The sequence below is a fragment of the Gekko japonicus genome, unplaced genomic scaffold (assembly GCF_001447785.1).
Source record: "Gekko japonicus isolate JY-2015 unplaced genomic scaffold, Gekko_japonicus_V1.1 scaffold2070, whole genome shotgun sequence".
Taxonomy (NCBI): domain Eukaryota; kingdom Metazoa; phylum Chordata; class Lepidosauria; order Squamata; family Gekkonidae; genus Gekko; species Gekko japonicus.
The window spans coordinates 23,342-36,971 of NW_015162013.1; the positions used below are offsets into that span (position 1 = coordinate 23,342).

Below are 13,630 nucleotides of genomic sequence, written 5' to 3' on the forward strand. Positions count from 1 at the left end.
ACCAGGAATACAGAGCATCACTTGCCCCAGCCTGAGAGTTCCTATCTATACCTTGTGGCTAATAGCCACTGATGGACTTCTGCTCCATATGCTTATCTAATTCCCTCTTGAAGCCGTCCATGCTTGTAGCCGCCACCACCTCCTGTGGCCGTGAATTCCATGTGTGAATCACTCTTTGGGTGAAGAAGTGCTTCTGTTATCTGTTCTAACCTGGCTGCTCAGCAATTCATGGAGTGCCCACGAGTTCTTGTATTGTGAGAAAGGGAGAAAAGTACTTCTTTCTCTACCTGCTCTATCCCCTGCATAATCTTATAGACCTCGATCACGTCACCCCTCGGCCGTCGTTTCTCCAAGCTAATAAGTCCCCCCTCAGCCTCCTCTTCTCCAGACTGAACCTTCCCAAGTCCCTCAGCCTTTCCTCTTAGGGCTTCTTGGTCTCCAGGCCCCCAATCATCCTCGCCACTCTCCTCCACACCCGCTCCATTCTGCCCACATCCTTTCGGAAGTGAGGCCTCCAGAACTGCACACAAGACTCCGGATGTGGCCGGACCAATGCAGTGTCCATCAGGACTATCACATCTTGCGATCTGGGTGTTCTTTTGGCTTTTGCAGGTTCTGTGGCCAAGAGGCCCCTGCCACCATCAACACCAACTCTAGCTGGATGCAAGTCACCTTTGTCTCCTACGGGATCACAACCTCCTCAGGCTTCACTGCCCAGTATCGAGCGATTGCACCGAGTGAAAGTAAGCGCACCCCGTTGTGGGGGAGGGCGGGAAGAAGCAACTCCCCCAGCAAGTTAATCGCAATCCTTCCGGATGCTCTATCCAGACCCCCGCAGTGTTCCCTCTAAGCTGAGTGAGTGTGAGCTAGCTCACAGTTTTTTAGCCTCCGGCTCACACATTTTGGTCTTCGCTCGGGAAGGAGGGCTCCAGAGAGCAAACTAATTTATGCAGCAGCCAAATCACTCGCTCACAACTTTCATGCCAGTAGCTCACGAAGCAGAATTTTTGCTCACAAGACTCCACAGCTTAGAGGGAACATTGGACCCCGGATAATTTGGCAAAGATCTCCTGATGAGAGCTACATCGTTGCACGGAGTGTCCACAGCATGAGCTCCAAGGTCTGGTCCCTGCCTCAAGGAGCTTACAGCCTTAAGTCAGAGGCGGTCGAGGAGAAGGGTGGGATGATGTGATGGTAAGGAGGGGAGGAACTCCCAGCCAGGTCACCACCCCCTATATATGGGGGTGTTGGCCAGGTCCCGCATAAAGGATTGGCATGCTTGGCCATCGGCCATGGCCCACAGTCCAGCCAAGTGCCCTCTGCTGGCCAGAGACGCAGGGCCCATTCGCTGCCACCAAGAATGCGGGATCAAGACTGAGGATTAAGGCCAGAACACCCTGCCGCTCTGGGGGGGTCTCTCCCATTTCATGCTGGGCAGGGGTCATTTCGTAGAAAAAGAGGTGCAGGAGCTTATTAGCATAACTCATTAGCATAACTTATTTGCATATGCCACACCCCCTGACATCACCGGAAGTGTGTCAGAAGGCACCACCCACCACTCAGGCTCCACTGGACTGTTTTGGATTGCTATCTATTGGGGGGGGGGAACGTGCAGATCTGTCCTCGCAGAGGAGGGAGAGCTTGTACCTGAACAAAACTTGACCTCAAAGGTGTCATTGGACTGTTTTGGACCGGGGGCCGGGGGGGGGGCTCTGCAACTTACCTGGCTGCTTCTTGCTCTGACTGAGGGCTGTTGGGAGCAGGGGGTGGGGCCTGTTGCACGTGCCCGCCCCCTGGGCTCTTTACTGCCGGAGCTCCGCTCCTGTGCGCTCCTGCAGGAAATGACCCCTGATGCTGGGAGAGGTGACTAGAGGGAGCAACGTTTTTGTACTCTGTTTAGCCTTTCTAGCACCGGCAGGGCTTTAAGGACCACAAAAGGGGGTGAATTCCACTCATTATTCCAGGAGTGCACACACAAGTACACAACAAGGGGCACTGGGTGGATACTTTGCCCACCTGGAGTCACTCCTGAAGAGCACCTTCCCATCCAAGTATAAGGGGATCAAGGGGAGGGACCCTGGCTCAGCAGCAGCAAGCAGACGGTCCTGGGTTCAATCCTCAGCATCTCCAATAAGTATCAGGTCATAGGTGAGACCCTGGAGAGCGGCTGCCAGTCTGTAGGCAATCGATGGTCTGGTTTAGAATAAGGCAGCTTCATGTGTCTATGCGTGTTTGGGGAATGGCCACGGCTCAGTGGCAGAGCATCCGCTTTGCATGCAGAAAGTCCCAGGTTCAATCCCCGGCATCTTCAATTTTAAAAGGATCAGGCAATTGGAGTTGTGAAAGACTTCTGCCTGAGACCCTCGAGAGCAACTGCCAGTCTGAGTAGACAATACTGACCTTGACAGATCAGTGGTCTGATTCAGTATAAGGCAGCTTCGCGTGCTTCAAAGCATTTTTTGCAACTGATATTTGAAACAAATTCGATAGCTGTCTCCACTGGGTAGTGTTGCCAACTTTAGGCTGAGTTTTGTAAAGCCAGTTTGGTGTGAGAGCCAGTTTAGTGTAGTGGTTAAGTGCGCGGACTCTAATCTGGGAGAACCGGGTTTCATTCCCCATTCCTCCACTTGCACCTGCTGGATGACCTTGGGCAAGCCATAGGTCTGTCAGAGCTGTCCTTGAAAAAGAGCCGTTTCTGTCAGAGCTCTCTCAGCCCCGCCTACCTCACAGGGTGTCTGTTGTGGGGAGGGGAAGGGAAAGGAGTTTGTAAGTCGCTCTGAGACTCCTTTGGGTAGTGAAGGACGGGGTATAAATCCAATCTCTCCTCCTTCTTCTTCTTCCATCAAAAATGGTGGGACAGAAAATACAAAGGAATGTTCCATCCACCAGTTGCCTGGGCATTCAGTTACAACGCAGCAGCATACCGTCTGCTAATTTTATTCCCCAGGCATAGGAATTTCCTGGGTAAAGGGAAGGAACCAAAAGATATTTATTCAAACTGGGGGAAAAAATTAAAATGTCACAGTTGAACACACGGTGCTGCCTTTTGCTGAATCCGACCTTTGGTCTATCAAGGGCAGTATTGTCCGCCCAGACTGGCAGTGGCTCTCCGGAGTTTCATGCGGAGATCTTTCATATCACCTGCTGCCTGGTCCTTTTAACTGGAGATGCTGGAGACCGAACCTGGGAACTTCTGCATGTTAAGAAGAATCTCTGCTGTTGAACCACAGTCCCTCTATCTCCATTGCCCAAATAACCAGAGGTCATTTCGGGGGGGATTGCGGGGGATCGCAGTTCCCCCGGGTGAGGTACGGGGGGTGGGGCACATGACGAAGCCCCGCCCCCTGCTTCCGGCCGCCCCGCTTCCGGCCCTCATTCAGCCAGGAGGAGGCAGGAGAAGAGGGAGGGTAAGTTGCTTCCTCCCTGCCTCTCCCCACCCCTGCCTGCCTGGGGCCAGGGAGGGCCTTCGCGGGGCTTCTTTGCACTCCCGCCGGCCTTGCAGGTCCACCGCCGGGCCCCTCATGGGGCTCAGCAGTGGAGCTGCAAGGCCGGCGGCGGCAGCCGGGACCGTTGGGGGCGGGGTGTGTGCCCTTATGACACACTTCCGGTGATGTCAGGGGGTGTGGCATATGCTAATGAGTTATGCTAATGAGTTCCCCTAGCTCTTTTTCTACGAAACGACCCCTGCAAATAACCACACGGCTGGCTCTTCTATAACTGGGCTGAGATGGGTAGTTGTGTGTTGGTCTGTCTATAGAAAAGAGCAAGAGTCCGGTAGCACCTTAAACTAGCCAAATCTGTGGGCAGGGTAGGAGGTCACTGCTCACTTCTTCAGAACGTCTTTTCTATAACTGGGCTAAGGGCGTCGAACAGAAGTCTCAGAAAACCACAGTTCCCAAGATCCCTTGTGGTTTCCAGATAGTTTCAAGTCGGTTTGAATGGTCAGCTCCTCCTCCTCCAAGGTATTCCTCTGTTCTAGAGAACTGTTCCTGGGGCGAGTTTCTCTGTGACGGCGGACTCTGCCTCCTCCAGGCCTCCGTGTGCGACGGCCTCTACCACTGCATCGACAAGAGTGACGAAGCCAACTGCAGCACCAAGCACCACGGTGCGCTTACACGGCTCAGGCGAGAGACCCACGCTGCAATGGGGCACTGTGAGAATGGGAGTGGGGCAGGGAGGCCTGCAGCATGAGGTGGGGGTGCAACATTTCCGGGGGGGGGGCTAGTCCCTCCTCAGTCAATTTCCACGGAGGGGAAAAACCCCACTGCTGGACCTCCTGATGGCACCGGGTATTTTTGGCCACTGTGTGACACAGTGTTGGACTGGATGGGCCATTGGCCTGATCCAACACTGGCTTCTCTTATGTTCTTAATAGTGATGCCCTTCCCGGGGAAGGTCTAGTCCCCACCTGAAACAAAACTGAGAGCCCTGTTTTAAGTTACCCCTTTAAGCTTGTAGTCTCTAAAAGGGGAGTTTTGGAAAGCTGGAAAATTTCAAATTCTCGAAACAAGCTCCCATCCTTCAAGTGGAAACCGTCAGGGCCTTTTTTGTAGAAAAAGCCCAGCAGGAACTCATTAGCGTAATAGGCCACACCCAGCAGCAGAAACCTATTAGCATATTAGGCCACACTCTGACAGTGTGGCTCATTAGCATATTAGGCCACACCCCCATGTCTTCCCTTGGCCTGCCCAGGCAAGCCCCCCCCCCTTGGAGGGGAGGGGAGGCAGTTTAAACTGCCCTCTCTTGGCTTGCCCAGGCAAGCCGGCCCTTGGACAGGCCGGGGAAGGCACAGGGAGGCATTTAAATGCCTCCCTGATCCTTCCAGCGCCCCCCCCCCAGCTCGCCCGCCTCAGAGTCACGGGGGGGGTCACTCTCCAGGCCTTCCCTTTGTACCCACGCACACACAGAGGCTGGAGTTGGCGTAGCCAACTCTGAAGCCAGCCGGAACACCGTTCCTGTGTGTTCCTGCTCACAAATAGCCCCGGAAACCGTCATGTTAAAAACCCTAAAAAAAATTTTTTTTAATCCTTGGGGGGGGGGGACAGTACCCCAGGTGGAACATCCCACCCACTGGCCCCACCCTGGCAATAGAACTGGGTACGGTTGCCAACTCTGGGTTGGGAAATACCTGGAGATTTGGTGGTGGAACATAAGGTGGCCAGGGTTTGGAGAGGGGAGGGACGTCAGTAGGGTATAATGCCATAGAATCCGCCCTCCAAAGCAGCCCTTGTCTCAAGGCGTGCCGCTCTTGAGATTAGCTGTGATTCCAGGGGATTTGCAGGCTCCGCCTGGAGGTTAGTACAAAAAACGAGGGTCACAGTGTTAGGAAGATGTGAAAAGATACATGACACTGTGTGTAAATAACGTTTACTTAAGGTAAATCTATTTTGTGCTTTTTATTTTTATTTTTTTAATTTTCTGCCTGATAGAACTTGAGAGATATAGAATCATAGAATGTTAGAGTTGGAAGGGACCTTGCAGGTCATCTAGTCCAACCCCCTGCACTCCGCAGGAGCAGAGCCGAAAGACAGCCCTAGGACATACCCAAAAGATGGTCATCCAGCCTCCACTTGAAAACGTCCAGCGAAGGAGCCTCCACCACCTCCCGAGGCAGACTGTTCCACTGCTCAACCACTCTTACAGTTAGGAAGTTTCTCCTGATATTTAGCCGGTAACGACTCCCTGTAATTTCCACCCATTAGATCTAGCCTTGCAATCCAGAGCAAGAGAGAATAGATCTGCTCCATCTTCTACATGATAGTCCTTCAAATACTTGAAGACTGCAATCATGTCCCCCCTAAGCCTTCTCTTTTCCAGGCTAAACATACCCAACTCTTTCAGCCTTTCCTCATAAGACTTGGATTCCAACCCTCTCGCCATCCTGGTTGCCCTCTTCTGGACATGCTCAAGCTTGTCAACATCCTTCCTACAATGTGGTGCCCAAAACTGGACACAGGACTCCAGGTGAGGCCTGACCATAGCAGAATAGAGCGGAACTACCACCTCCCGTGATCTAGACACAATGCTCTCCTAGATTAGTTATTATGTTTGCCCCAAGGATTCTGATGGAACCATAGAAATATGCTGCTATTTTAAGAATTTTGTACTCACGAAGAGGATTTATTGTGCCTTATGTCTTGTGTGTATATCACTGTCCTTGAAAAAGATTGTATTCCATAGGGGTAAAGTACTAGAGTCCCCTGGGATCGGTGTATGTGAAACTGACATGGTGCTGTTTTGAATGTCTGAACATAGTGTAAAACCTGCATTTTGATGTATTGTTGTGGTGAATCTATGTTTTGAAATATTTTACACCAATATTTATAAAGAAGAATAGGGAATAAGGAAAAAGCACAAAAGAGATTTACTTTAAGTGTACATTCATTACACACAGTGTTATGTATTTTTTCCTATCTACCTGGGGATTGGCAACCCAAATCCTCCCTCTGTTCACAATGCGAGCCTGTTCACTTCAGGGAGTTGATTCGTTTGTCTCTTTGCAGAATGTGGGGGGACCCTGACTAGCTTGGAAGGCCAGTTCTTCAGTCCCAATCACCCCCACCAGTACCCGAACCTGCAGGTGAGCAACAGCCTGTGCGATCTGATCATGAATTGGAAGAGGGAATCTCATTATGCTGGTCTGGGCAAGCACCCCGCTGGCAATTTCCCAAGCCCTACAGCTGTTTCCAGTGGTTTTGCAATGACTGACGCTGGCTTGATTCCAGAAAAAGCAAAGAATTGTTTGATCCTACCCTCTATTAGGGCGTTTGCATAGGAGCTGCGGTGGCTCAAGTGGTTAAGATGCTGAGCTGCAGGCTATGGAAGGTCGGTAGTTCAGCAGTTCGAGACCCGAGTGTGCCGCATGATGGAGTGAGCTCCCGTCTCTAGTTCCGGCTCCTGCCAACCTAGCAGTTCTAAAGCAAGAAATTGCAAGTAGATAAATAGGTACCACTTCAGTGGGAAGGTAACAGCGTTCCATGCGCCTTGGTGTTTAGTCATGCCGGCCACATGACCACGGAAATGTCTTCGGACAGCGCTGGCTCTTCGGCTTGGAAACGGAGATGAGCACCGCAACCCTAGAGTCGGATTTGACTGGCTTTTGAGCAAGGGAACCTTTACCTTTATAGTGAGGGGTAAAGGTGTTCCCTTGACCTGGACGGCCCAGGCTAGCCCGATCTTGTCAGATCTAGGGAACTAAGCAGGGTCGGTCCTGGTTAGTACTTGGATGTACCACCCGGGCCACCCAGGTCTGGGCTTTAAACCTTAATCTTTTTTCAATATGGTTCCAAAACTCAGGGGCATTCCTCCTTCTGAGAGCCAGTTTGGTGTAGTGGTTAAGTGCGTGAACTCTAATCTGGGAGAACCGGGTTTGATTCCCCATGTTTCCACATGCAGCTGCTGGTGTGACCTTGGGTCAGCCACAGTTCTCTCAGAGCTGTTCTCTCCAGAGCAGTTCTCAGTCAGAGCTCTCTCCGCCCCGCCTATCTCACAGGCAGTGTTCCCTCTAAGCTGAGTTAGTGTGAGCTAGCCCACAGTTTTTTAGCCTCCAGCTCACGTTTTTGTCTTAGCTCAGGAAGGAGGGCTCCAGAGCAAACTAGAGCAAACTCCAGAGCAAAACAGAGCAAACAGTAGCCAAATCGCTCGCTCACAACTTTCATGCCAGTAGCTCACAAAGTAGAATTTTTGCTCACAGGACTCCACAGCTTAGAGGGAGCATTGCTCGCAGGGTGTCTGTTGTGGGGAGGGGAAGGGAAAGGAAAGGAGTTTGTAAGCCACTCTGAGACTCCGAGTGAAGGGCGGGGTAGAAATCCAATCTCTTCTTTTTTTTCTTCTTCTTCTTCCTACACATAGGGAAGGCTTGTCCTAAGATACCAACTGCTACTCCTCGGTATCTAATAAGGATGTATGTTTCCCCCCTTCAGAATGGTCTTTATTTGTATGCAAATGTATGCAGATTTAATCAATTAGCAGTCACGCTTCTAAGGTTTCATTAAGTGGTTGACAGCCTTGAGGATGATTCATCTCAGCAGATTCACGTGCCCTGCTGCCTCAACATCTGGAATGAGTCAGCGTGTCTTGAATCAGCAACCTGACTTTGGGGCAGTGTTGTTGCCAGATGAAGAAATCCCCCTCCATCCTTAATACGTTTTCAGTGATGCACTTAGAGCTGTCTGCAGTTATACTGTGGCCACAAGAAGCCTCTTGAACCCATGAATAGGTGGAGTCCCCCTAGTTGGCTAAGTGAAAAACAGAACCCAGTATAAGACGATCAACCCAGGGTCCCACCAGATGGGGGGGGGGAGGAGGAGGAGAAGGAGGAGGAGAAGGAGGAGAAGGAGGAGAAGAAGGAGAAGAAGGAGAAGAAGGAGAAGAAGGAGAAGAAGAAGAAGAAGAAGAAAGATTGAATGTACACCCCGCCCTTCACTCGGAGTCTCAGAGCAGTTTACAAACTCCTTTCCCTTCCCCTCCCCACAACAGACACCCTGTGAGGTAGGTGGGGCTGAGAGAGCTCTTTTGAGGACTGCTCTTGAGAGAACAGCTCTGAGAGAACTGTGACTGACCCACGGTCACGCCAGCAGCTGCATGTGGAGGAAAGGGGAATCAAACCCAGTTCTCCCAGATTAGAGTCTGCACTCTTAACCACTACACCAAACTGGCGTAGGAAGGAGGAGTCTAGAAAAGTCCTTTGGAGAGTCCGCGGGATGCGGCAAGACAGACCCATCAGCAGAGTCCCTTGGGCACCCTCAGGCCGAAGAGCCAGCCAAAGTCTTAATGGACGGACAGTATGGACCTGTTTCATTCCTACATTTGCTTACCTCCGTTTTGGCCACAGTGGCTGTACACACACTGAGTCCATCACTGCCTTCCATTAAATGTAAAGCAAGGTGACAATTGAGCAAGGGCACCGATCAGGGCTCTTTTTGTAGCAGGAACTCCTTTGCATATTAGGCGACACACCTCTAATTTAGCCAATCCTCCAAGAGCTTACAGTAGCCCCTGTAAGAAGAGCTCTGTAAGCTCTTGGAGGATTGGCTACATTAAGGGTGTGCCGCATAATATGCAAAAGAGTTCCTGCTACAAAAAGAGCCCTAAAACCCTTCAGTTAGCCGGCTATACTTGTCAGCCCATCCAACAGGAGGGGAGGGGCTGTGGCTCAGTGGCAGAGCATCTGCTTAGCATGCAGAAGGTCCCAGGTTCGATCCCCAGCATCCCCAGTTAGAAGGGATTAGGTTTTAGGTGGTGCAAAAGACCTGTAGCTGAGGCTCTGGAGAGCTGCTACCCATCTGAGTATACACAGTGAGTGTGGTGGACCAAGGCTCTGATTCAGTATAGGTCAGTTTCAGGAGATGCTACAAAATAATGGAGCCGAGAGTTCAAAGGAAGCACCTGGGTTCTCACCCAGAGCAAAACCATTGCAGAAGCCTCAAATGCTGCTTCATGACATCCTTGTTAATGGTACTACATCCTTACTATGTCGTTACTGTGTGCTTACTACTTGCTCATCTACTCAGTGCCATCAATGAGTATGATGCATTACAGAGAGCTCTAGGCTGCTGCCAGGCTCTCTGTGGAGCTGTGCTTGCAGCTGCCCGCCGATGCCCGGGCCTTGCCACCGGTGGACCCCCAAACAGACTCACCACCTTGTCTTTCTCCGTCAGCTCTGCCACTGGCACATCTCGGTGCCCGTGGGCCACGTGATCGACCTGCAGTTCCACAACTTCAGCCTGGAGCCGCAGAAGGATTGCATCTTTGACTTTGTGGAAGTGTTCGACAGCGCGGGGATGGGGCGAGGCAGCGTCATGGGCAGGTAAGGCAGCATCCCGGTCAGGAAGATGCTTGGAAATCCAGCCCTTTTCCAAACCGGAGCTTCCGGAGGAGTGACTGATGCTCCTTCCAAGCTGTGAAGTCTTGTGAGCCACTGGCATTAAAGCGGTGAGCGAGCGATTTGGCTGCTGCGTAAATTAGTGTGCTCTGGAGCCCTCCTTCCTGAGTGAAGATGCAAATGTGTGAGCTGGAGGCTAAAAAACTGTGAGCTGGCTCACACTAACCCAGCTTGGAGGGAACACTGTAACCCCGTCCCTGTTGTGGTTCCCAGGTGTTTTCGCAGCAGATGGGAAGGGGTTGTGGCTCTGTGGTAGAACATCTGTTTGGTACGCAGAAGGTCCTAAATTCAATCCCTGGCATCTCCAGTTTAAAAGGGCCAGAAAGGAGGTGATGGGAAAGACCTCTACCTGAAATTCCAGACAGCCACTCTCAGTCTGAGTAGACAAGACTGACGTCGCTGGACCAATGATTCAGTAAAAAGCACCTCCGCGTGTAATCATGTGTGCCAATGGAGAGTCAGATATCAGAATGAGGCTTCAGCAGAGAGCCAGGGCAGTTGAAATGACAAAAAGATCCAAACAATGCCACGAATTGGCTGTTGTAGATTTTCCGGGTTGTCTGGCCGTGGTCTTGGCATTGTAGGACCTGACGTTTCGCCAGTAGCTGTGACTGGCATCCTCAGAGGTATAACACAGAAAGATGGAGTACTCTCTGTGTCAAGAGAGTACACAGAGACACAGAATGTACTCCATCTTTCTGTGTTATACCCCTGAGGATGCCGGTATAACTCTGAGGACAGCCGTACAACCCGGAAAATCTACAACAGCTAATGAGCTCCGGCCGTGAAAGCCTTTGACAGCATAATGTCATGAATATCAGGGCATTTCCCACGTGCCCTGTGGAAAAACATGGTCATTGAAGTGTGCACAAGTTGCGTTTCTGTCATTTCCATGTTGATTGTGTGGGGATGCCCGGTCAGCCAGTTTGGTGTAGTGGTTAAGTGCGCGGACTCTATTCTGGGAGAACCGGGTTTGATTCCCCACTCCTCCACTTGCACCTGGCTGGATGACCTTGGGCAAGCCGTAGTTCTGATAAGAGCTGTTCTTGGAAAAGAGCAGTTTCTGTCAGAGCTCTCTCAGTCCCACCTGCCTCACAGGGTTATCTGTGGTGGGGAGGGGAAGGGAAAGGAGTTTGTAAGGCACTCTGAGACTCCCTTGGGTAGTGAAGGGTGGGGTATAAATCCAATCTCTTCTTCTCTTCTTCTTCATATGCATCACCGTTCACAATGCTTCTGTAAGCTGCTGAAGGTCTTGCAAAAGGGTCGTTCTCGGCACCCCTGTGCCACCCTTCCCACGTGCTTTAGGTGCCTGTAGAACCGTGGCGGCTTCCCGGGGAACTCTGGCCTCCTCTCTGCTGCTCGCAGGTGCCTCCAGCGCTGCAGTCCAGAAGGCAATACTTGTCCCGCGGCTCTCAGGTGACACAAGGAGTCCAATAAGCTTCCGCCTGGCTTTATAAAGCTACAGATTCCGGCCTGGCTCTTCAGTTGGACTCGCGCATCACTTGAGTTGAGTCTGAGCTACTCTCTGTTTGCTCACCTGTTGGTGGACTCATCTGCCAATTTAGGGCTTGGCTTGCCTCCGGAGCGCAAGTATACACAGCTGCAGAAATCTATTTTGTTCCATTTAAACAAAGGTACTTCTTTTATTTCAGGTGTAGGTACTCAATAAAGAGTCCCTGGAAAAGACAATCGTGCCAGGGAAAGTTGAAGGCAGGGTGAAAAGAGGAAGACCAAATGTTCCCTTCCAGAAGTTGGACGTAACTTGATGGCATATCACACACGCACATGGTCTGATTTTGCACAAGGAGCTGCACCGCGGTCACGCCTCCCTTTGCCCCGTTTCCATTGGTCAGTTTCCCACTTGAAGCCGCGATGGTGCATTTTGACCCGCGGCTTCACCCAATCCCCCCCCCCACGGTTTCGTGGTCCTGTTTTTTTGAGGATCACGAAACCGCAAGCAAAATCGGGCGAAGCCGTGGGTCAAAATGCGCCCGCGCGGCTCCGAGTGGGAAATTGACTAATAGAAGCGGGGCAAAGGGAGGCGTGACCGCGACACAGTTCCTTGTGCGAAATCAGCCTCAGTCCAGGTGGTCACAGCTTTCAGTGTGTCAGCGCTGAGCAAGGCTGTCCATGACAGGACATTTTGGAGGTCTTTCCTTCATCGGGTCGCCATACTCAGGAGCGACTTATGGCCCATTAACATGCTCACCTCCCTTTCAAAAAGAGGTCAGGTTTCCCCTCTTGCTTCTGCAGGTTCTGCGGCTCAGAAATACCACTGGTTCTGACCTCCTCGCAACACGTCATGACGGTCCTGTTTGTGACAGATGAGGGAATGGCGGACGACGGCTTCTTTGCCACCTACCGGGCCCACAATGCCACGGAAAGTAGGTGATGACAGTGGATCCTTAGGCCTTCGCCTCGCACTGGCAACGGTCAAACGGGGCCGGCTGGCTCTCTTTTCTGCTTGGGCCGCCACCTCATTTCTTGAGCTCCCTCTCCGGCCTCCCTTTTCTTTCTCTTACGATCACACACACACCAATAATACACTTTCAGTGCACTTTCCAACTTGATTTTACTTTGGGCGATTCTGCACTAGACCTTGAATCCTGGTTCAACCCTGTCCCCAAACTTACGTTCTACATTACACGCAAGTCCAGCCCTGTAATTATCTCGGGGTATTCTTTGTTTCCTCATTACATTGCGGTCACCCCGGTTTCACCACACACTTGTCCTGGGATAAATGGATGCTGTTATAACCAGGGGAAAATGCAAGGTATTGTGTCGCTAGTTGAACTCTGATAAAACCAGGGATGAGATCCAAGTGCAGAAAGGACATGTGCGCAGGGGTCATTTCGTAGAAAAAGAGGTGCAGGAGCTCATTAGCATAACTCATTAGCATAACTCATTTGCATATGCCACACCCCCTGACATCACTGGAAGTGTGTCAGAAGGCAACACCCACCGCTCGGGCTCCACTGGACTGTTTTGGATTGCTGGCTATTGGGAGGGGGGGAACATGCAGATCTCCCCTCACAGAGGAGGGAACGGCGCGGTCTCTGCACCTTCCCTGGCTGCTTCTTGCTCTGACTGAGGGCTACTGGGAGCAGGGGGTGGGGCTTGTTGCATGTGCCCGCCCCCCGGGCTATTTACTGCCGGAGCTCCGCTCCTGTGCACTCCTGCAGCAAATGACCCCTGCCTGTGCGTGACCTGGTAAAATCCAGTTTGAAAGTGGATTGAAAGTGGATTGAAAGTGAAGCCTCTCCCGCTTCAAAACGAAAGGCCAAACAGCCATCTCCCTGAAAGCCCTCCGCTCCTAGGCCTGGCTCTATCCTAGCTGGCTGTGAGTACACACGCTGCTGCTTGAAATGTACTTTGCATATGCTCAGAAACATCCTTTCCTTTTTTTATTGCTATTAGTTCCTTGTGGGCCCAGGACTGGGTTCCAGCATTCAAAGACAAGCCCCAGGGCTCTGCCTTTGGGCTCCGGGCTTAGATAAAGCTCTGTCTCTGGGCGGTTTGGCTAAACTCATCTTAATGATGAATATCTTGTTATTGTCATTATGCAGGAGGGGTGCAAGGGGGATTTTGCAGGGGCCTGGGGGGCGGAGAAGGGAGCAGCAATTCAGACTGAGGTCTGGAGCGACGGGTAGGGGTTAAATCCTGCCATTTTCCTCATGCAGATTTCTTCCTCTTGGTGCCCCTCGGTTGGCATTTGCCCACGCGGATACCTGCCTGTTTTCCTGGGAA

At 51.6% G+C, this 13,630-nt stretch overlaps 1 protein-coding gene and 1 non-coding gene across 2 annotated transcripts in view; both read left to right on the plus strand.

The window, feature by feature from the left end:
- The window catches only part of MFRP (membrane frizzled-related protein), a gene marked incomplete at its 5' end in the record, with an annotated part of 46,616 nt that overhangs the window by 21,158 nt on the left and 11,828 nt on the right, over positions 1-13,630 (plus strand). Inside the window, 5 exons of the mRNA XM_015405483.1 lie at positions 613-743; positions 3,980-4,105; positions 6,504-6,580; positions 9,660-9,808; positions 12,137-12,267. Of these exons, the coding sequence (XP_015260969.1) occupies positions 613-743; positions 3,980-4,105; positions 6,504-6,580; positions 9,660-9,808; positions 12,137-12,267 (614 nt within the window). The remainder of the gene's footprint in view (positions 1-612; positions 744-3,979; positions 4,106-6,503; positions 6,581-9,659; positions 9,809-12,136; positions 12,268-13,630) is intronic.
- On the plus strand, positions 9,144-9,215 carry TRNAA-AGC. The gene has a single exon. It is a non-coding gene; the product is annotated as a tRNA-Ala (tRNA).